General features: G+C 40.0%; 1 protein-coding gene across 3 annotated transcripts in view; it reads right to left on the bottom strand.

Annotated features, from left to right (window-relative positions):
- The window catches only part of LRP2 (LDL receptor related protein 2), a 442,478-nt gene that overhangs the window by 269,460 nt on the left and 148,254 nt on the right, over positions 1-24,764 (bottom strand). For 2 of the 3 annotated variants that reach the window (XM_033945766.1, XM_033945765.1), the window contains exons 21-27: positions 22,811-23,092; positions 19,999-20,238; positions 17,581-17,700; positions 10,412-10,528; positions 5,477-5,854; positions 4,838-4,852; positions 1,867-2,115 (exon numbers count right to left, since the gene is read on the bottom strand). In XM_033945766.1, the coding sequence (XP_033801657.1) occupies positions 1,867-2,115; positions 4,838-4,852; positions 5,477-5,854; positions 10,412-10,528; positions 17,581-17,700; positions 19,999-20,238; positions 22,811-23,092 (1,401 nt within the window). The remainder of the gene's footprint in view (positions 1-1,866; positions 2,116-4,837; positions 4,853-5,476; positions 5,855-10,411; positions 10,529-17,580; positions 17,701-19,998; positions 20,239-22,810; positions 23,093-24,764) is intronic. The other variant, XM_033945768.1, reaches the window with a different exon arrangement.

Genomic DNA, 24,764 nt, shown 5'->3' with positions numbered 1-24,764 from the left:
ATTAAATATTCATGTATTGAATTTTCCTAAAGCTTTTGGTGTGTCACCATTAGATATGTTTAAAAGATTTTTGATTGAAATATTAAAAATTTCCTCACACCATATACCACCGATTAATCGAATTTACTATTTGCCAACTAAAAAAGTTACTGGAGACAACGCCTGAATCGCAGACTCAGCAAGATACTTCTTTAAATATCACCGAGCTGTTGGAAACTACTTTATCAGAAAATACTGAGAGGGCCACCCTATTGATTTCATTTGTTTTTGAGCAGGACCTGAACGCTATCATGAAGCTATATTTTCAGAATTCATAAACTATGTTTCATGGAAAAAAAAAGTTTGGATTTTCCCAGATGTCGCCAGATCTACGCAGGAGCGCAGGATATTGTTTCTTGCAATGAGAAAGGAGACATTAGTTCTTTGTGGAACTTTTCTATTGGCATACCCTTGCAAGTGTTTAATAAAAAACCTGGGAGTCAAATATGTCTTCTTTATACCAGAACAATTACGATCCTTTTTGGATCTGAAGACTCTGGCGATAAGGGGAATATCAGAAACTGCAGAACAGTAGTTATAATATGGTGTTATAGCTGTTAAGCCTATTTCCAGATCATTAATTTGTTTTTTCCTTTTTGAGTCTCTCTACTCTATGGAATTCTCCCCCTCTAAGTTGTGGTCTGAGAAAGATTAAATATATTTTGTTTGTTAATTAATATTTTAATTAACATTAGTGATGTAATTTCTTTTATTTATGTTTTCTTTCTGTTTTTCTTGAACAAGAGGATTCTTGTGAAGTAATTGAAATTTCAATAAAAAATAAAAAATTTTAAAAAATAGAAGAGATGATTAAGTAATTCTTTCATTGTATCCAAATATCTATTGGCATAATTGACTCTTCTAATCACAATAACTGTGTTGAGATGAATGTTTCTGAATGAAGAATCAAACTGCTTCAGTTGTATGAAGTGAATTGAAAAAAAGGTCTCAACATACCAAACACAGAATTACCATTTAATCTGTTACTGTGTTTCATGGTATATAAGAAAGGAAAAAAACCTATAAACTGGGGGATGTATTTACTACTGTGGAAGCGCATGAATACTATCAATGAACATTATTAGTAAAAAGAACCTACTACATAAAATGTGTCCTGTAGTAAATAATGCATATCAACGCATGTTAGTGACATGATAGTACCTTTTAGTAAATTTGGACCTGAATATCTCCATAGCCTATTTCTTAACTGGCTCAAGAATGTTTCAGAATGGATGCCTATGTGAATTTCAAAAATACTAAAGGGAATTCTACTAAAGGGAGTCAAGCCCTGGCCTAAAGCACACTTAGCACATGTGAAAATGCTCACCGGAAAGCACATTAGTATTTTGCAATAAGTAATGTTTTTGCACACATATGTGCATGTTATTTATATTTTCATATTTATTTTTTGGAAGAGGTGTGACAGTGGCAGAGAATAGACACAAAAACACTATTCAGCTAGCACGTCAACATTTGCATGTGCTAACTGGTTAATGAGTCCTTTGCATGAGAGTCCTATTTAGATGGCAGTAAGTATTCGTCCATCTATTTTTTCAGGTTACAAGAATGGAAAATATGAAAATGAAATACTTTGAAATGCCCTATTTCATGAGCCCTGGAACGCACATAGCACGCAGGACAGTTCCACACTAGCATGCACTAAGCCATTTCCTAGCGACCTTTAGTAGACATACCCTTAATGTATCTTCTCTTTTGCTATAGCGATGGGCTTTAAGAAAATGTGCAAGTCAGATTGATAAACAGATACATAATGCAGCAGATAACATACTTTAGTTATCCCCACAATTCTAAGGATGTATTCCTCACCTGCTGCTTTACAAGTTCTTCCGTTAGGTTCTATAAGATATCCGTCATCACAGTAACACCTAAAAGATCCTCTTTCATTGTAACATTGTTGGCTACAGAAGCCTAGTAGGTCACACTCATTGATATCAATGCAAGTTTTGGAATCATTTGCAAGCTGATATCCCATTGGACATGCACACTGAGCCCCAAAAGGTCCTTGAAGGCATGAATGTGTACAGCCAGCATTACTATCAGAGCAGCTCTCCTGATCTGGTATAAGAAGCAAAAGAAAACAAATGGTGAGAGGGCTTAAAAATATGGGGTACAAATCAAACATAATCAACAAACAGCACTATGCTAAGTCCTCAGTGCTTGAGATCAGAGCTGTACCAAGAGCTGTGGAACCACACAGGGCACAGATATAGAGAAGCAAAAAATTACTCCCAGCCCACCATCTCTGGCAAAATAAATGTTGCCAAAATAAGTGTGGGTGGAGGGGGGTAGCAGTTGGGAGGTACCAGTGTTTTGCTCATAGGAATTATTTCATTACAGTGTTTAAAGCAATGAGCCTCATTGCATGAAAGGGAAAAATGTCATATAAGGCTAATTAGAGATTCTTTGCCAACACACAAAAAATTGGAGCCTGATTCTATATAGGATGCCTAGGCTCAGCAACCACCTAAGTGGCTTTTGAGAATTGCACACAGGGGTCCAATATAGAATCGCATCTGTCCTAATAGACAGACGCTCAACCCCGCCTAACACCCCGTCACAGATGCTGTTTAGAGAATCGCATTGCCACTGAGCTGATCGCACCAAGGGAACCTCCCTACTGTGATCAACCAAGCAGTAGTGGCAGGGAACCCCCAAACCCCCAACTCTGTTCGTGGCAGGAGGGATGCCCACTCCCTCCTGCTGCAAACCACGAAACAATCCTCGACAGGAGGGATGCCCAATCCCTCCTGCCACAAACCATGAAACAATCTCCAGCAGAAGGGATGCCCAATCCTTCCTGCTGACCCCCACCCCCAACATCCCAGAAAGGATGCCCACTTCCTCCTGCCAGCACCCCCCCTCCCCCCCCCACACACACACAACATCCCCGCCAGGAATGATACCCACTCCCTCCTGCCAGCACCCCCCTGAATGCATGACCCCCTGAAACCCAACCCTCCACCCTCTAAAGCCCACTTGGACACCCCACCTAGTACATTTAAAAGCAAGGCCTGTCAGATGGATGACTACTCCCTCTGGCCAGCAGGCCCACCTCTTCAGAATGGTGGGCCTTCCCCTTCTAGGATGCACTGGGGTGGGGCCTAAGACCCCCTCCTATAGAAGGGGCTTTAGGCACCTGGGCCAACTGGAGTTTTAGGCCTCCTTCCCAGTGCATTCTGGGATGCACTGAGAGTGGCCTAAGACTCCGATTGGCCAGATCCCTTAGTCCACTTCCTTCCTTCTATGTACACCATCTCTTCCCTTTCCTTCCATCCATGTGCCCCATCTCTTCCCCTTCCCTCCATCCATCCATGTGTCATCATTTTCTTCCTCTCCCCTCCATCCACATTCCCCATTCCTCTTCTTTCTGCCCCTCCCATTCAGCATCTCTCCCTTCTTCCTCCCTCCCTTCCCTCCCCCTCCCCCCGGTTCCACCAAATGTTCTCCCCAACCAGGTCCAAAGCTCCCCTCACCAATTAAACTACAATGAGGTCACTGGTGTGGGAGTGATTCTCTTGCTGCCGGTGGCCTCCTTTGCACTGTTCCTTTGATGCGGTCCACCCAAGTAGAAACAGAAAATTGCTTCAGTGGTAGGTGGACCGCAGAAAAAGAAAAGTACAGATGAGGCCACCAGCAACACTGGAGAATTGAAGAACAGTGACTTAGGCACTCCTATCTTCCACTTCCCGCTCCTCCCAGTCCCAGACCAACATTGCACTTACAGGACCGATTCTTTGGAATTTTCTGTGCTGGTAAAGAGCCTTGAGTATCTGCACATGCTTAAGGCTTGCTGGATTCCCTTTGAGAATCCCGGGAAGGGTGGGAGCCAGCAGACCTTGAGCATGCGCAGATGCTCAATGCCCTTCAGCCCAGCACAGAATGTCGGCCTCAGCTTCAAGAGCATCTGGACTGTAAGTGCAATGTTGGGTCTGGGACAGGAGGGAGCGGGTGGTGGAGGATAGGAGTGCCGGTCATCGGGTGGGGGAAGATAGCAATGTCAGTCATCAGTGGGGGGAGAGACAGTAGTGTCAGTCATTGAGGGGGTGATAGCAATGTCAGTCATCGGAGGGATAACAGTGCTAGTTATCGGAGCGGGGGGAAGAAAGCAGTGCCAGTCAAAGGAGGGGGTGGAGGATAGCAGTGCTGGACATTGGGAGGGGTGAAAAATAGCAGCATTGGTCATCGGGTGGAAAGGGGAGGTAAAAAGCACCATCATCGAAAGGAGGTTCAAATATAAACCGAGACCCCCATTTCTGGGCCATTTTTTGGGGCCAAAAAAATCTCAATTTATATTCGAGTATATACAGTGTTTATCGGACAGACCTAAAATACCTTAAACCTAAAATAGAAGCCTCAGTCATATATAAATGTCACCTCTAGGAAGTACATTTTGAATTCAATCTCTGTCTTTTTAACAAAGTCTAAGTATCATTTAGGGGGGGACATTATCAATGTGGACTACTGTTAATATGGGTTATTTTACTGTTAACCCCAGTTATTAGCAACTAGGTCTCAATGGTATAAAAAGGGAGCTGTGCTAAAATAGCACCACTTGTGGTAAAATGCCCCATAGCCCTCATTGATAGTTTCCTCCCTTATAAATATCAGACCAGAACAAACGTGAACCACATGACATATGTTTGGGTTGTGAATTATCCCACTAACTGCTACTCAAAAAACCATATATAAATAGCAAGAAGCAAAATGAGCCAATAGTACTGATTATACTCCAAGACATATTGATGAATTTGGAAAGATACAGATTTCACAGTCATACCTGGCTGGAGTTCATCTGAAAGTTTGCATTGATTAAACAGAGGAAGGAAAGAAAAACAGAATAAAGTTTAGATTGATTAGAATCATCACAATAAGCACAAATTCAGTCACTGGTTTTTCCAGCACCTCTTGATTATATTGATCAAAATTAGAGGACAACAGAAAACAGTATAGATAAAAATCATATTTTTTTTATCATAGCTTTCAATGATAAAGCTCCAGCTTGCCTAAATCTATGAGCCACACACATTCTTTTCAAATTTTTTTGTAGAACACCTAAATTATCCAATGACTGAAATTAAATTCAGCTTGCAAATTTCATAATTAATAATACTTCTTCCCCTGCTTCACTATTATCTTAGGAGACAGTAAAATAAGATTAGTAACAGCCCAGCAGTCCCTGTCAGTCTTGCATTGCATAAAAATTTATGGGTCCTTTTACTAAGACATGCTAATCGATTTAGCGCATGTTAAATGCTAAGGCACCCATTATATTCTATGGGTGCCATAGCATTTAGCACGTACTAATCTTTAGCGCACGCTAAATTGATTAGCGCACGCTAAATCGGTTAGCATGCCTTAGTAAAAGGACCCAAAAATTTGCAAGAACATTTTACATTAGATGTTGAAGAAAACTTACTGCAGAGTGGAGATTCATCAGCCCCATTGGGACAGTCAGGGGTATTATCACACACTCTGCTGAGATTCACACATATACTATGCCCTGGACACTGCCACTGCCAGCTAGGACAGCGGAAAGGCTGAGTTGGGCAATCTCGTTCATCACTCATGTCCCTGCAGTCATTGTCCCCATCACATATCCAAGCACGGTAGATACAGTTTCCATTGTCACAACGGAAGAGAGATGGTGCGCAGGTTCTGATGGGGCAAGTGTGATGCTCATCTGAACCGTCTATGCAGTCAGGATGCCCATCACATTCCCAGTTGGTAGGAATACATATTCCATCGGATTGGCACTGGAACTCATTCTGGTGGCACATCCCAGGTGGTCTGGTAGCTAAGTTTGTTTTAAAAACAAACAGGGTTTTATCATCAGATATCAACAGCCATGATTAAACTTACAGAAATTAATCATTAGCAACAAGTATTCATATGCCTTAACGATTCTTATGCCTTAACAATCTAGTTCAACCAAAACAAATAGATCCAATAATTCAGTAGATGCAGTCTGTTTGTCAGCTGGAAAGTATATGCTTGGCAATAGCAGTCCCAGCTTTACCGGGATCATAAAAAAACAAATAACTGAATGGACATTGGAAGGGCTGTAGTCTGCTCTTAGAAGGCATAGGCTCTATTGCAATCCAAAATATATGAGCCAAATTGTTCACTATTGTGGGCAAGAGACTAGGTAAAATGTTGGAAGGACAACTGATTGACTAAGATGGAAAACTGACACTACCTTGGAAGGAAATTTGATGTATGCACAGAAACATCTTATTATTGATCTGGAGCAAAGGGGTGGATGGAATGCTGAAGCTCAATCAGAGGGAAGAAACTGAGAAAAAGAGAGAGACCTGGAATAAAGGAGAGGGAGAAATATTAGACTGGGGGGGGGGTGGAGGAGAGAGATAGACAGAGAAAGACAGAGAGAGATAGAAACTGAACAAGGAGAGGGAGACACAGAGAGAGGGGCTGGATTAGGTGTGGGGTGGAGGAGGAAGAGAGAAGAGAGAGAAAAGAGAGAAGCAAGCTGGACATGGGGAGAGACATGGACACAGAGAGGAGATGCTGGACAAAAGGGAAGGGATACTGACACAAAGGGAGGAATGCTGGACAGAGTATGATAGGGACTCAGAGGAGAGATAATGAATATGAAGGGAAGATAGGGATGCTGAACATGGGGTGGAAACAGAGACAGGAACACAGGAGGAGACACTAGACAGGATGGACAGGGAAAAGGGAAAATGGATAGTGTCAAAAGGTAGGAGACCTTAAAAAGAGAGTTAAGAAAAACAGAGATAAGCAGAAGAGACACTGGGACCAAAGCAATGATTAGACAACAAAGGTAGAAAAAAAGTTGTTTTTTCCTGAATTTATTGTCAGCTGTCCTATAATATCTGAGCTATATGTTGTGTGTTTTAACATCATGTATGTATAGATAGATAGATAGATAGATAGATAGAGATATAGATATATATTTTATAATTCTTTATTGATTTTTAATTAAAAACAGTGTCATACAAATGAAAGAATAGTAGGAATTACATACATTACAGGTAACATAAATATCATTCAATAATTTCAGTTTCTTACATATAATAATAGCACAATATAACCTAATATATAATACAAATAAAGAATAAAGTTACTCAAATATCACTATCAATATTTATTCCCCTCCAACCAACCCCCTTCCCCCCCTGGATGATTTATTTATCTTTACATTATGTATATTTCTAATGTAAACCACTTAGACCTAAACAGGTTATAAATTTTTATAATAAACATATAAATGTGCATCTCTGATATCTTGTTTTTTAGTTTCTATTTCCATTAATGTGACAGGTTTTCTATATAGGTCTAGAATGAGCTTGTTTTTAGTAGGGTTTGTTCAATAATATTTATTCTTGAAAATAAATAAATAAATATATCTATAAATTAACAAAATATGATTTTTAACAGGTTCCCAGATTTGTTACTGGAAGTCTTAACGGGCTCCCCTCCTCTCCCGCATTCCCACTACCTTGGAAGAAATGATGTTACAGGGGGGCCCCCATCTTAATTTTTCCACCTGAAGCCCATTCAGTCCTAGTCACAGCACTGCCTTCCAGGACAGATACCTTAGCTCACAGGAGTCTATTGGTTCAAATGGAGCTTTTATCAGCTGGGTTAGAATGGGTTCCCAAGATACAGTGGGTAGGATGAAGCTTTAAAAGAAGGAAGCCCTGCATAAAACAAACAACTAGAGATTGTAGAGATGAATTTTTCTTATACATGGTGGTGGTAAGCAACTGTTGCACAAAGGTGAACCCTAAGAGAATTGGTTTTTAAATCTGACTCTGACAAATGTAGAAGATATTCGAGCAGCTGCTGTATGGGGCAAGCAAAAGGATCTAAGACAAACCTCCATTTAAAATTATGAGACTATTTAGTGATAGTAATATTGAAATATAATTTATTTATTTAAAAATTTATATACTTTATATTACCTATATGGTTTCCATAGTAACAAGTATAAAATGTTAAACATACTATGTCTTGCAGGTGCCGTCTCTAATCTAATGGTTTTCAAATCCAAGCTAAAAGCCCACCTTTTTTTATGCTGTTTTCAGCTCCTAACTCCCACTCACTATAAAATTACCTATGTTCATCCTATCATTCTCTGCGAAAAACTCCCAACCCCAACCCCCCCCCCACCCAATATGTCCTGTCTGTCTGTCCAAATTAGATGGTAAACTCTTCTGAGCAGGGGCTATGTGTTGTAAGTTGAATGTACTTTATATCAAAAAACATCCAGTTAAATATATTCTTCAAACATTCATAAACGAAGATTCATAAAGAAATACTTTGATACTCAATCCTCAGAGGGTTAATCTCCCGTTGGTTCAAGGGGACAAAGCCCACTGAACCTGATCTTCATAGGATCTCAGTGGATCAAAATATAACGTGTTTGTTTTTTGTTTTTTTTTTTCTTTTTTTCTTTTTTTTGTATCAACTCCAATATAAATAGTGAGTATAAAACTTATTACTTAACTTATGAGATTTATTTTAAAGCGGGGAGCGCCTCCACCAACATGTCCATGTTTCACACGCTTTCCTCAGGGTCGAGGCTCCCTTAATATATTGTTTTACTCAATAGAAATCGCTCCATTCGATGTGCTACCATTCTAGTTGGTAGTTGGTAGTTCTAGAATGGTAGCACATCGAATGGAGCGATTTCTATTGAGTAAAACAATATATTAAGGGAGCCTCGACCCTGAGGAAAGCGTGTGAAACATGGACATGTTGGTGGAGGCGCTCCCCGCTTTAAAATAAATCTCATAAGTTAAGTAATAAGTTTTATACTCACTATTTATATTGGAGTTGATACAGAAAAAAGAAAGAAAAAAAAAACCACATTATATTTTGATCCACTGAGATCCTATGAAGATCGGGTTCGGTGGGCTTTGTCCCCTTGAACCAACGGGAGATTAACCCTCTGAGGATCGAGTATCAAAGTATTTCTTTATGAATCTTCGTTTATGAATGTTTGAAGAATATATTTAACTGGATGTTTTTTGATATAAATTACATGGACTGATTCCAGTTTTAAGTATAGCCACTAGAATATTTCTCTGTAAGTTGAATGTACAGCCCTGTGTATGCTTTTCAGTGCTATAGAAATGATAAATAGTAGTAAACTAAACTAAACTAAAACTTAGCTTTGTATACCGGATCATCTGCAAACAAGGAGCTCGATTCGGTTAACAGTATTTTAAAAAATCAAAATGAAGGGAAGGAAAAAAGAGCCAGTGAGTGAGAGACGACACAGCTAGGAAAAATTTCTAAGGTGGTTAGAAAACAAAATTGTTTTTAAAGCTTTACGAAAAAAATTGAAAGGAACTAGAAACCCGTAGGATATGGGGAACTCCATTCCATAATTCTGTTAATTTGAAAATAAAGGATTGGCTGGCCCGGAACTTCCTCTCCGATGTCAGAATTGATATCAGGGAGAAAGCTTCTGGGCGGCCGTTGTGCAGTCGCTATACTTGCCTCGCCTGGCCCTGTTGCTGCGGCAGCGGCAGGGAAGTAGGGAGAAATTGTCATTATCAGCGGTGGCGTGGGGGAGAGAGAAAAAAATAAAGAAATAGTTAGGGGAGTGTGGTGGTGGTGGCTTGGGGGGGCAGGGAGAGAGAAAGAAAGACTGAAAGAAAGAAGGGGGCAGGGAGGAAGAAAGAAAGAAAGGATGCACAGTTAGAAGGAAGTTCAACCAGAGACTCACCATACAGCAAAGGTAGGAAAAATGATTTTATTTTCAATTTAGTGATCAAAATGTGTCAGTTTTGAGAATTTATATCTGCTGTCTATATTTTGCACTATATTTGTCTATTTTTCTATAGTTGTTACTGAGGTGATATTGAATATTTTAAAGTCATCTGTCTTGACCTATTTGAAAAAAAACCCTGAATATAAATGATAATTAACATTTTTTTTTGTGATTTGTGTGTTTTTTATGTTATGGTTATCATTATGAATTAATAAGATATTGTGTGTACATGAAAAATAAATGGGAGAAATTGGGGATGGGGTGGGGTGGGATTTGGGGTGGGACTGGGGGTGGGGCTAGGGAGGGATTGGGGGCAGGACTAAAAATCAGTAGATGTCCCGTTTTGATGAAAAAAATAAATGGTCACGTTAAGTATTACAGTCAAGCAAGCAGTTATACTATAGTCTTTGCAATCACATGAGGCCAAGTCTTCAGGATGGATTTGCAAAAATATATAAAACGATTACTTGATATCAAATAAAGGAAACACTTTTAATTCACACTGAAATTGGTTTGTTTACATTTATTTTAAGAAATAGTGATAGCATTTCACCTTGAAATATAATTACTATATTTTGCAGTACTTACGACAATCAATCTCATCTGAGTGATCACTGCAATCGAAAACTCCATCACACTTGTAGTAAGTACGGATGCACTGGTTTCCACTTGCACATTTAAATTGAAAGATTGTGCAGTTGTATGCTGAAACAAACAGATATTTCATTAGCATTTTCTTTAAATACAAGTATAGTTCATTTATAACTCAACTGAACCTCAGTTCTTCCTGTTTGTGGAACAAATTCATCTGGACTGGGAAGTGCTTTCTTCTGCTTATTTCAAGTTTCAAGTTTCAAGTTTTAATAAAAATTTGATTAATCGCTTTATCTGAATTCAAAGCGATGTACATTTTGATAAAATTACATTGTTAAAATTATTACTACAATAAATAAAACAAACTCAACTTAAGACAAATGCAACAAAATTGGAAACATAAGGAATTGGGGGGAGAATTTACATTGTATTAAAAGTCTGAAGAGACATATAGGGAAAGTACAGACAGAACTTGGGTTGGCGTTCTACTGTAAGCTTATTAAATAAAAGTCTGAGCAGTAACAATGTACTCTATAACAGTTCTCCTTAAAATATTTTCAGATGCTTAAATCATACATTATTTGAGGATATTCAGTTGAAGTTGCCCCCTCCTTAATTTAGTCCTAGGTACTTTAAATCTAGTCAGCAATGGCCTGCTATCTTAATTTGGGGCTTCTTATTTGATTTTGTTGTGTATCTAATCTAATCTAATCTAATCAGACTGTTCACCCTTTCCAAGGGAGGGAGAACGAGAGGACACTCTCTAAAGTTGAAAGGGGATAGATTCCGTACAAACAAAATGGCAAAGTCCACAACCTATACTCTTTTATGAGACCAAAATGAAGCTGTTAAGGTATAGGAGTGAGGGGTGGGGGGTTGTGTGGATTTGAATCCATGATCTGTGGAAGATAGAAGTGCTTTTAACCACTGAGCCACAGGAGCTTCTGTTTAAATAGGGGTTCCTATTTTATTTTAGTGAGAATCTGCTATCTAGGTACATATTGATAATGTCACAATGATGTCAAGCTTGTGCATCAGGAAAGTGAACTCCCTAGACTCCACCAAAAATATATAAACCTCAAATCTAAATTATTAAGACAAGGAGCACCCTCAGCGTGAGTTTGAAAGCTCTGGTGTTTAGCATAGCAAAGCCAGCAAACACTGAGCAGAGATTACCACTCACTGCCAGCCGCAAACCATCATCTAGGTGCTCCTGTGTGCTTTAAAGTGCAAAAGCACACTTTAGCACCAAGATGATGGTGTGTGGCTGGCGGTGAGTGGTAATCTCTGCTCAGTGTTTGTTGGCTTTGCTATTCTAAGCACCAGAGCTGCTCTTTGTCGCTCTTTAAAGCTTTCAAACTCACGCTGAGGGTGCTCCTTATCTTAAAAATTTAGATGTGAGGTTTATAGATTTTTCGTGGCGTCTAGGGAGTTAACTTTCCTGTAATGTCCTAGGGCACGCCCAACTTAAATTTTGGTGTTTTTTAAGGATATTTTGTCTTGGGGTTTTTGCTATAGTAAGCTTGTGCATCAGACATGTCCATTTGATCTGAACCACAGCTATTGTAAGTAGGGTTTCTTTTTTTATTTTCTTAAACTTTGGGAATGGGGTTTAGTATGCAATACATTTGTTCATGTGCTTTGCTTGAGTAATGCATTATTAAATATCTTTTAACCTTAATATTAAACTGGAGTATTCTTTACTTCCAAAAAATAAAACCCATATCACTATATCTGGATGCCTCCAGAACGCCTATCCCACACCTAACTCGGGCCTATCTAGAACCCAACTCACACCCAAAAGTTGACCTGTTTTTGCAATGCCTACATTTTAGACGAGATTGTAGACCCGTTAGGACGCAGAGCGACATGCAATTTTGTAAATGGACGTCCATATTAAAACCATGCCCACGCCTATCATATTAGGCGCAGCTTTTTCCGATGGGCATCTATGAAAGTTTGGACACCTATTTTGTGAATCATGCACAGCCTTTGGATGTCTAACTTTCAATTATTGCTTGTTAAAGTCGTAATTGGGCTTATTATTCAATTTATTTGGATGCCTGAGTAGTTGGTTGTTCATACTGTGGATGCCTAATTTTAGGCATCCTTTACAGAATTTGCCCCTTAGTGTCTACAATAGTCAGCGACGTTTTTAGTTGATGGCATGTAGGGGTACCACTTACCCAGGCATCAGACTAAAAGCATAATAGAATAGGAATTTAATTTTCTGGCTGGCTTTCCAGTATAGATGACCAGAGAAGGAGCTAGACGGTTTCCTGAGATTATAAAGTATCTTTCTTTATTCCCTCTTTCTGCCAAGCTGACAACAAGGAGGCAGCGCTCCAAATGTCAGTGGGAGCTGGATGCTGATCAAGGCCCATGCCAAATGAAAAGAGGAGAATTTGGGTGCTTCCCAACTCCAAAGCCCAAAGAAAGAGAGTAGTTTTAAGAGCAGCCCAAGGCTAAAATAAGACAACGGGAGAATGGAGTTTCTGCATTCCAGAAAAGCAGGTTAAGGTTGGAGGAGTACAGCCAAGAACTCCATCAGGGGGCAGAGAAACCACGGATGTTTTTATTAATTATGGTTTTATTTTAATCAAAGTTTATTTGTTTTTACAGTGCATTTGTATATATATTTATGTTTATTAAAATTTGCTATCCCACCTAAGCTTATAACAGTTCTCAGTGGCTAACAATTAAAATCAAATGCATTAAAAGGAAAGGAACTCCATAATATACAGGAAAAATCTATTCAATCTATAAAAGAGAAGGAGAAAGAGAGAGAACCCAAAAGGTACCCATATCGCTCTGTTTGGACTGTCAATATACAAAGATATATATGTGTCTTGTTAATAAATATGATCATTTTGGGGAATGTCAGCCGAAGAAAGTTTTCAAAAGGGTCTTAAAAGCTTTAAAATGTAACATAGTAACATAGTAGATGATGGCAGATAAAGATCCGAATGGTCCATCCAGTCTGCCCAACCTGATTCAATTTAAATTTTTTAATTTTTTCTTCTTAGCTATTTCTGGGCAAGAATCCAAAGCTTTACCTGGTACTGTGCTTGGGTTCCAACTGCCGAAATCTCTGTTAAGACTTACTCCAGCCCATCTATACCCTCCCAGCCATTGAAGCCCTCCCTAGCCCATCCTCCACCAAACGGCCATATACAGACACAGACCGTGCAAGTCTGCCCAGTACTGGCCTTAGTTCAATATTTAATCTTATTTTTTGATTCTAGACTCTTTGTGTTCATCCCATGCTTCTTTGAACTCAGTCACAGTTTTACTCTCCACCACCTCTCTCGGGAGCGCATTCCAGGCATCCACCACCCTCTCCGTAAAGTAGAATTTCCTAACATTGCTCTTGAATCTACCACCCCTCAACCTCAAATTATGTCCTCTGGTTTTACCATTTTCCTTTCTCTGAAAAAGATTTTGTTCTACATTAATACCCTTCAAGTATTTGAACGTCTGAATCATATCTCCCCTGTCTCTCCTTTCCTCTAGGGTATACATATTCAGGGCTTCCAGTCTCTCCTCATACGTCTTCTGGCGTAATTCAAGATGCATATAGGGGTCCTTTTACTAAAGCACGCAAGTCGATTTAGTGTGCGCTAAACGCTCACATGTCCATAGGATATAATGGACGCGTTAATGTTTAGCACGCGCTAAATCAGCTAGCGCGCCTTAGTTAAAGGACCCCATAGTTTGGTAGTTTGTTCCAAAAACTGGGTGCTAAATAAAAGAAAGCCATGCATCTAGTAGTTTCCAAATTTGTTTTATTGGCTGCTGGCAACACTAATCCAGGGCAGGATTAATTTGTCGAGGGCGCCTAGGCACCCAAGTACACTGGGCCTCCTGCCTCGCCCCACCCCACCATGCGCCTAGGCGGAAACAGGAAGCTGCATCAGAGGGAAGTTTTGGGCAAGCAGCACCGCTTGCACAATTACAGCTCCCGTTGCCTTTCTTACCCACGTTGCTTGCTTGTCTTACCTTCTGTCGATGGGGGGGCTGCATTGCCGATCGGGGTGGGGCCCGTGTTGCCGATCGGTGAGGGGGGCGCGTTGCCAATCGATGCTGGAGGGGCCCATCGCCGTTTAGAAAAAACAATGTTGATGCCCTCCTTCATCAGGCCCCCCTGACCATTTTGGGCCCTAGGCACGTGCCTACTTGGCCTATTGTTTAATCCTGCCCTGCACTAATCTATTGTTTTGGAGAGATCTGAGCACTCAGGATGGAGTGTATAGAATAGTTAATGAATTCAAATAATTGATTCTAGAATATGAAATGCTTTATGTGTTAACATCAGAACTTTAAACTGAATACTGTAAGAGACTAGTAACCAATGATATTGTAAAAAAAAAAAAAAAAAAGTGGTGTTACATGATCATGTGTCCTAACATTTTGATAGAAGTATTTTGCAATGTTTGAAGATGAAGATTTGCAGATGAAATGCTAGCATAAGCAACATTGCAACAGTCAATTTTTGAAGTGAAGAAGGCATGAATCAAGGTATGAAAATTCTTATCAAACAGATGTCTAACCACTCTTAAGGATCTGAGAGAGTAAAAACCTGAAACTTGATCTGAAAAAGTCACTTGAGAGCCAATGACCACTCCGAGATATTTAAACTTCTTAACCAAAGACATTTCAGAATTGTTGAAGGTTAACTTTAAATCTGGCACAGAAACATGTCCAGTAAACCAACAGGAATGGCTTTTACTAAGATTTACTATAAGTCTGTTATTTATATCATTACATATGACATACATGTAAATGCATGTTATGAGATTCAGGTTTGGGGGGGTTGTTTTCTTACTAACAGTTGTTCATATCTTGTTCATTATCATTTCAATATTGATTCAATATCATTATTATATGTACATGTCAATGCAGGTTATGAGATTTGGAGTATCTATAATTTTCAATTTTTATTTTGTTTTGCATTTTTTTTCACATATTTGTGCTTTTAATATGCAATATATACAATTATTTTATTTTTATTTTGCCTCTGATGAAGATCGTTGAAACATAGCTATGCTGGGTGTGTAATGAAGTAATTTTTAAAAATCAGTTGGTTCTTTCTTCTGTGTTTGGTTCTCTTCTGGGATCCTATATTTTATTCCAAGATATGCATGATAACAGATTAACTTTTAGGCAGATTTTCAACATTTATACATGCATTTGCACACATATGCAGTATTATAAACATTTATGTGAATATCCAGCACATAAATGTTATCATCTTGTTCGTAGAATTACCCTCTAATAGCATTAACTATTTTGAACAGAAAAAGCAAAGTAGTTTTATAATGTTATGTTGCATCTGTCTAATTCATGCTGTTGTTTTGGGAGGTTTATGGTTTGGGATCTCAGATATGAATGTGTGGGAAATGAGAAAGAGAAGATCTAAAGGTAAGAAGAGGAGGGAGGGAGAGAAAAGACTAGGGGAAGAGAAAGGAGAGGAAAGGACAAACATGGATAAAAGAGTGTTTGGAAATGGAAAGGGAGAGAAAAAGGGGGTGAGAATGTGAGGAGAGGGCAGAAAGGTTATGAAGCATTTTGGGACGATCTGAAGAGACAAAATTGAGGTTCTGGGATCTCTGGGGATCTGGAGGGGAACAGGGAGATGTCCCTCCACTAGCTCGTGTCCTGCTCCCATTTCAACCTCATTTGCCCTATCCCTCAAATCAATTTTTTTTTCTTTTCCTTCCTCTTCCCATTCCAAATACTAATACCCCTCCACACACACATACATACACACACACACACACACACACACACACACACACTCCTAGAACCTCTTTCATACACACACACACACACAGATCCCTGATCTCCTTCATTCCCTCTGCAACCCTATCTCCTTGATAATCAGACTGACAGGAGGGAGGAGGTGAGTAACAGACTTTGTGCTGCAGGACAAAAAGCAGTGAGGCCCTGAATGATAGAGTAAGAGGATATGACCTAAGGTCCTGCCACTTATCTCTTCCTTCTGCTGACTCAATCAGGACTTAGCAGAGGGAGTTATACCATCAGCCAGTCGCAATCTCCTTGTCCTGGCTCAGCCCTCTAGATCTTTCATTCTATGAGGACCATAGAAGCCAGCCTTGTGGGTTATAAGCACCCATAATATTGAGCAAACTCCTTCATTGTGACTTGGCAGTGGAAAATTGTATTGTGTTTGGAATAATTGGCATGTATTGTGTATAAAATAAGGATGCTAGGTTGCATAGGGAGAGGTATGGCCAGTAGGAAAAAGGAGGTATTAATGCCCCTGTATAAGACTTTGGTGAGACCTCATTTAGAATATTGTGTACAATTCTAGAGGCCGCACCTTCAAAATGATATAAAAAGGATGGAGTAGGTTCAGAGGAAGGCTACTAAAATGGTATATGATCTTCATCATAAGGTGTATGGGGATAGACTTAAAGATCTCAATCTGTATACTTTGGAGGAAAGGTGGGACAGGGGAGATATGATAGAGATGTTTAAATACCTACATAATGTAAATGTGCATGAATCAAGTCTCTTTCATTTGAAAGGAAACTCTGCAATGAGAGGGCATAAGAGGTGATAGGCTCTGGAGTAATCTAAGGAAATACTTTTCTACAGAAAGGATGGTAGATGAATGGAACAGTCTCCCAGAAGAGGTGGTGGAGACAGAGACTGTGTCTGAATTCAGAAGAGCCTGGAATAGGCAAGTGGGATCTCTCAGAAAAAGAAAGAGATAATGGTTACTGCGGATGGGCAGACTAGATGGGCCAATTGGACTTTATCTGCCATCATGTTTCTATGGTACCTATGATGAGGACCAGCTATATGTTGCCAGAAAAAAAACCAGGAGATCTACCTAAGAATCTTGTATTCATTAGTGGGCATTTGGTTTGCTAATTTTATGTGCATTAGGAACATCCACTAAGTCAAATTCTCGAGCATAAAATCTCTATGTTAGTGTGTATAAAGTTTGTGTTGTAATGTGCATAACTTTTAAAAAAATCTGAAAATTGGCAAAACTTTCTCAAATTCACGCAAAACAAATTGTAATTTTTTTTTGCACTGCATTGTATTTTGCACCCTGTGATTAAGGATCAGAATGAACAATGAACAAAAGAGGTATTTAACAAGAGACTAGAATGAAGAATGAAATCATTTACCACAATTATCTTCATCTGCTCCATCTACACAGTCTTTATCCCCATCACAGACATATGACGGGGCGATGCAACGATGGTCTGGACACTGAAACTGATCCGGTCCACATGTTCCTGTAAAATCTAGCATAAAACAATTGCTGCATTGTAGCTCAGTTTTTAAATTCTTGTTACCAGATTCAGAGAACAAGGCAATTAAATCAATGACTTTCCACAATTGATATATGCCAGCTGATAAAAAAAACTATCCACAGTATTTCAAATCCCATCCTAATTTTGCCACCAGGAATGTCTCGCCACCCCATGAAATGGCGCTATATACTTTTTATCCATATACCCCTGAATTCTATATTCTAAAATTGTGTGTCAAAATTTAGGCAACTGCTCAAGTTTTGCTGCTTGCTATCCTATAAATAGCATGCAATTAGGAGTGCTGTTTATAGACTAGTCTTCCACATGGATTTATTTTGCCATCCAAATTTGAGCATAATTTACTGAATCTAGTCCATATTGGACATGCAATTTTATAAAAGGTTACGTCCCCAGGTAAAGTGCTATTTTATCTGCAGAACCAGCTTTAAAAATTACCCTCTAAAATATTCACATTCTGAAAAGCAGTACCAGTTGTCAAAAAATAAAATGCTTTACTGCTTGTTTTCTCCTATTGTTAGTGGCAATCTTTATAGAGAAACTCATGGAGCGATTATACTTATTTAAACAATAATATAGTAAATGACTGCAGAAAAAGACTGCCATAGTCCAACCAGTCTGCCCAACAAGGTGGCCAGAGCTGCGCCTGTCACTCTATGTTAAAGTGCTATTTGTGAAGTCACCACCATGAAAAACCATGATATATGATTATAACCAAGACAATCATAGCCTCAAGTCCTTAAGAGAGTTTACATATTTTTCTTGCACTTGTTTTAATGCTAAACAAATTTTAAAAACTCATCAGGTTAATAATAAAGAGCCAATGAAGATGAAACTTTTCTGAAAAGAAACAGATTCTCTCTAGATGTTTGAGCACCAGGTCTCCCAAATTCCAAAGTATAATGAACAAACATTTGTAAATTCTCTTGAGGACTTGGAACCAAAATTATAATTGTGATGGTTCCATAAGTTGCTCTGTGTCACCATGATTTGAAAGATAAAAATAAGCAAAGAAGGTGTTTTCATAACTGATGGTGCATGTTGAGAACTGTAAATGTTAATGTATTGTTCATTACCACTGGGTTTGTTATGTCTTACATATAGAGGCGTAGAGGGGCATAATAAAAAAAAAAATGGCCTAAGTCAGTAGATGCTGAAAAAGTTCAAATTGAGGGGTTTTTTTTGAGAATGGCCTACCTGCACGTTCAGCAATCTACTGGCCCAGACTGCCACTACATGTATCCCTACACCACACCAAAAAATCGCTTGTCCCAAACGCCCAAACCCAGACCTTATAGGCGAAGGAGGGGCCAGACCTTTGCCTAAAAGCAGGATTCTGTAACTGGCGTCTGTCAAAAAACAACGCCGGTTACAGAATCCTGTAACTGGCCCACCCCCCACCGCAATGATCGCAATCCCCCCCCCAACAAAACCCTGAACTGGCAGGAGGGATCCCAGGCCCTCCTGTCCATGGCGCAATTCGAAGGTGGATTCAAATATCTTTTTCCGATGGACTAGTTGCAGAGATGGGAAGGCGATCTTGAATCATTGTGTTGATCTTGAGTTGAGAACTTGAATCATTGTGTTGATCTTGAGTTGAGGAAGGAGGGCGTAACCTTGATGTTTATAGTGAGCCATAGGTGTTTTTGCTGTATATAGCTTTGTGGATCATGCACGTCATCTTGAACTGTATTATTTTCTTTATTGATAGCCAATGTAGCTCTTTTAGAAGTGGGGTATCTTTGTACATTTTGCTGGCTCTATCAGCCTGACTGCAGTCTTCTGAAATGTCTGTAATCTTTTGAGTTCCTTTTCTGCAATTTCACTATATAAGGTAGTAGGATTGCTTGACTGATCGTCCTAAAGTAGTTTAGGGTTCGGACTAGCCTGATTGATCTTTTTCAGTTGTAGCTTAAGGATTTGTTACAGTGTTATCAATCTTTCATCATTCTTTTACATGTTTTTTGGTCTCCATAAAATAGGATCTCTGAGGAAGGTTCTAGAGCTGAAATGTGGCCTGTGTTGGGTCCGCAAGTGTTTTTCTGCTCTACACTTGTAATTTACCATCCTGAATAAAGGACTTGTCACTGCCATCTTGGTCTGTCTCTTTGTGGCTATTATAACATTTTCTTGTTTTGTTTACAAATGTCCTTGTCATCATAATATTACATTAAACATATTCAACCCTACCATCTTACTATAATTATTTCATCTACAAAGCTCTTTACTGAATATTGTTCTTATAATATTCTTGGAAATCAGTTAACTTACTGCAGTTTATTTCATCTGATCCATCGCCACAATCATTATCTGTATCACAGAGCCAGACGCGAGGAATGCACCTGTTATTAGCACAAGTATACATGCTCATCTGACAAGATCTAGGACCTTGAGTAGGACAATTCTGTTCATCAGTCCCATCAAGACAATCATTATGTCCATCACAGCGCCAGAATCTTGGGATGCATTGCCCACTAACACATGTAAACGCTGAGAGAGCACAAGTATGGTCTGCATAAGAAAGAAGAAAACAGCATGTCTCAGTGCGGTAACATCCAGAATACACTCTTCCCTGCACAGACAGATACACAGGAGTCATTTTACTAAAGGGAGTTAAACCCTTAGGCCCATAATCTATACACGGTGCCTCAAGTTTGAAAACACTGTTTAAAAAAATAAATAGCATTTTTTTTTTTTAAGTTCAAAAAGTTTTATTAAATTTTTCATAACAAAGACATATGTCAAGATCAAAGGATGCAAATTGATATTACATTGAACACAATAATTGGTATGAACTACATCTTTGTTCATAAATAGCATTTTAAAAGGAAAAATGTAGGCACCTACCGGCACCTTAAAAAAGGCACCTACATCATGCCTATGGAGGCACTTTACAATGTCTAATGCCACTGTAGGCGTGGCTAATACTGGAAGTGGCATTAGGCACCGGAAATATAGGCCTTGAAAACCCTAGCCTACATTTCTGGCACCTACCTTTTCTGGGTGACCCGTCAAAACCGCGAGGGACATTGCCGCACCGACAATACGGTGCAGGACTTCTGCGTGCCGCATTAAAAATGTTCCTGTTAGCACTCAGAGGGTGTGGGGGAGGGAACCCCCACTAAACTGACAAATGTTCATGCTCAAGTATGGCATTGCTTAAGTTTTTAAGTCATGCTGATGTGCTAATTGCTGTGTGCTTTAGTAAATGGTAGTGCTGCCCAATTCAGGAAAAAATATTTTGATTCGATTCGATTCAGCCTATTGAATCGATTTTTCAATTTGATTCAATTTTCTTTTTTTTTTTCAAACATCCTGGTAGGTTTATTTTGTAGCCTCTTCACCCCCTTTGCACCTCTCCTACCCACACTGGCGCTGTGGTGTAAACAAAATAAACAAAAAATACTTTTCCTCTCTGTTAAATCCTAGCTCACGTTAGTGGTCTAACACCACCTCTGGCAGGATACACATTTCAAATCTGACATATTGTAATCACAAAATAGAAAATAAAATTATTTTTCTACCTTTTGTTGTCTGGTCATTATTCAGATCTTGTTGGTCCCAGGCTCTGCTTGTCTTCTGATAACTCACTTGCTAGGATCTCCTTCTTTCTTCATGCTAACCATCCATCTTCTATCTCTGTCCTCCATTTCTGTTTCCCTTCCCTCTCCCGGAGGTCTGGTATCTTTCCTTTTTTTTCGTCTCCATCCCCAGATCCACCTTTTCTCAACTACCCTTTCATCCAGCATATCTCCCTCCTTCCCTACCACCCCAGATTCCACCAGCTCTCCCTTTCTCCTCCCAACTACCCTCCTATCCAGTATCTCTACCCCCCCCCACCGTGTACAACCTCTCTCCCTTTCTGTTCCTTCCCTCCCTAAATCCCATTGTCCACCATCTCTATCCCTCTCCTGTTTTTAGATCCATTATTTCTTCTATCCCTTCCCCCATTTCCCCTCTCCCTTCCCTAACTCCCCTCTCCCCAAACTTCATCTCTCCCTCCCCCAAGTTCATCCATATCCCCCCTCCATCTTTTCCCCCTCCATCTTTTCCCCATCTCTACTTCTCCAGTCCACCAACTCCAAGTCCATCTCCCCTCTCCCCCCAGCTCTGACTTCCAACACAGAAGCCCAGTATTTGGCTGGCAGAGGGCAACACTCGTGTATTGTGGCACCTACCATGAACTCCGGGCGCTTCACACAGCGGAAATACACTTTTCCTGTGAGCTGCAGAAGATGCGGGCCTGCAAAAGCTGATTGAGAAGCGTCTCCGCACTGCAGCACTTCCAAAACGCTCACATCGCTTCTCAGGAGCCCCCGTGCTGCACCACGTCACAGGTACGCGGGGCTCTGGCCATCATGTGGATGATGAAAGGCCAGCCGCTGGCAGGACCCAGAAGAGCAGACGCGCGCCACTGAGCAGCAGCAGCAAGAGCGGTGCTTGCAGGTGACGGATCTTGGGCGTTTGCCGGGCTCCGGGGGGAAGCATGAGCGTGCATGCAGGAAGATGAGGTGCGGGCATCTGATTCTAGCCAACCAATTAAAAATCACCTTGTTGCTGCCGTTCTGCTCCCAGAGGTCCACTCAGCTTTCCCTCTGCCATTGGAGTCCTTGCTTCTAGTGTAACTTCCAATTTCACAAAACCGGAAGTTACATTAGATGGAAGGATTCCGGTGGCAGAGGGAAAGCTCAAACGGGTCTCTAGCAAGAGGGCAGACGAATCGGTGAGTTCGATTTTATACAAAATCGATTTGAATCAATTCACTCAAAGTGAATCGGTGAATCGATTCAAATCGCAAATCGGGCAGCACTAGTAAATGGGACCCTATATTGCTATTTCATGAATAAAATCATTACAGCTTGTATAATACAAACCAATTCCATTTTCACTCTTTATCATGTGCTAAAATTCACCCCAGTGTTAAATGTTTGTGTAAAGTGTCATTCAAGTACAATTTTATGAGTCTGACTTTTCAGACCCCACAACTCAATGTCACTTATGGAATTTGTCAAAATTATGCCAAAATTTATCTGTTAAGTTATGCTAATCAAAGAGAAAAATTTCATCTTGTTTCATTACTTACTGAGTGATCCACAGTTCTGCTCATCACTGTTGTCATGACAATCATCAACCCCATCACAGTGGAAGTATGCTGGCACACACTTTCCATTAGTGCAAGAAAATGAATAGGTTCCACACTGCAATGTGGGTGGCTCATTTGATGGATCGTCAACACAGTTCAACTGGTTAGAATCCAACTTCATCCCATACGGACAGCCACAAACTCTCTGAAAACTAGGCACCGGGTAGCAAAAATGACTGCAGTCTCCATTGGGGTTTGTTGGCCTGTTACAATAGTTCGAGCCTTGTGAAAATATAATACAAGAGAGAGGGAAAAATGCAAAGTACTTAGTTATATTTCTCTCTAATGAGCAAAGAGAGCAGGAGCAGATGCTAGTCATGCAACACCAAAACGTAAGCTTGGTATTGGCCAGTTTGATGTTTGGGGTATAGGACTCGGGACAGACCCTGAGAGTTACAGGGTAATAGAGGTGGAAACACTGAGAAACACATGATCCAAGATATTGAATATATGATAGAAAGTATTCACCTAAAAGATTATCCCAAGATCATATGGTCTTTAATTGATTGATTTCATTTTCTACCTCATTGTCCCCAAAGAAGAAAGTATTTATTGAGTGCAGATCATGGTAAACAGTCTAAATTAAAATTGGGACTACTTTTGTAAAGAATTTGTATGACAGACATCTTAAGAGACCCCCTGATGCAGGCCAAGAGCCGAAACACTGGCAGTGTCAGGGTCTTTTTAGTGAATAAAGAATCATCTGTCCCAGTTCTATTGGTGTGTACACTCTTTTGTGGGTGTTGTTGACTTTTCTATGTATTTTGATCCCTTTCTGTGTGCTGTACTTAAACACACATAATGAACAGTTAACAGGTTACGATTTGCTATAACTACAGTACAGTTTATGATACCAGTTATTATCCTAACTTGATACATACAAGGAGTCTAATACCAATTACATAATATACAGTTTATTGGTTGCAATTTGCCATAGTTATTCTACAGTGCAAGTCTTTTCAATACAAGTTATTATTTTTTATTGAAATTTTTGGGATAAATAAAGTACACAACACTATAGTATAAAGCAATCTGAATAGACTCATAACATAGCCAACGCTGGGACTCTCAGAGCATGCTCAGTTCATCTGTGAATTGATCATACCTGAGGAGTCCAGCATTGGCAGCTGGAAACACACTACCGACTTCTTCTGTACTGCAGCAGCATGAAGAAGAGGGGAGCAGCTCAGTAACAAATTTCTTTGGTGGGACAATTCTGACATCCCTACCAACCATTTAATGGGAACTACACATTGGAGGGGGACTGAACCCAAAATGGGGGTGGGGTCAGGCCCTTGAGACTCCACCCCCCCCACCCTGCAGCCTGCTTTACATACTCTCTCTCATGCACTCTCATTCTTCACCCATTTTCTCTCTCTCTTTCTCATACTCCTTCCTTAGCATTTACCTGGCACCTCAGTCATACCCTCTCCCCAGCCTTCACTCATTCTCTCTCTCTTCCTCTCTTTTTCCCAGCCATTCTCTCATATCCCCTCCCCAGTCTCCAGCCATTTTCTTTCTCTCATACCTCCCCCCATCTTTCAACTAAGCTATCTTTCTCATAGCCTTTCATCTAGACTCTCTCTCTCTCCCCATCCCATATCCCTTTCCCAGCCTTTACCCAGTCTCTCTCTCCCTCTCATACCCCATCCCTAGTTTTCATCCAGTTTCTCTCTTCCCCCATACCTTCTTTCCTTTGCCTTACCTGCCTCAAAAATAGTGCGTCTCTGATGTAAACACCACAGTTCGGATCTAAGCTTGAGCCACGTGGCACAGGGCAGGAAGTTCATGAAGTCTCAAGGGATTTGAAACTGTGAGACCAACCAAAACTTTCTGTACCACACTGTGCAGCTCAAGCTTAAAGCTGACTCGCAGTGGAGAGGTACTGTTTATG

Source organism: Geotrypetes seraphini, chromosome 5 (assembly GCF_902459505.1).
Source record: "Geotrypetes seraphini chromosome 5, aGeoSer1.1, whole genome shotgun sequence".
Classification (NCBI taxonomy): domain Eukaryota; kingdom Metazoa; phylum Chordata; class Amphibia; order Gymnophiona; family Dermophiidae; genus Geotrypetes; species Geotrypetes seraphini.
This window is presented reverse-complemented; position numbering and strand designations above follow the sequence as displayed.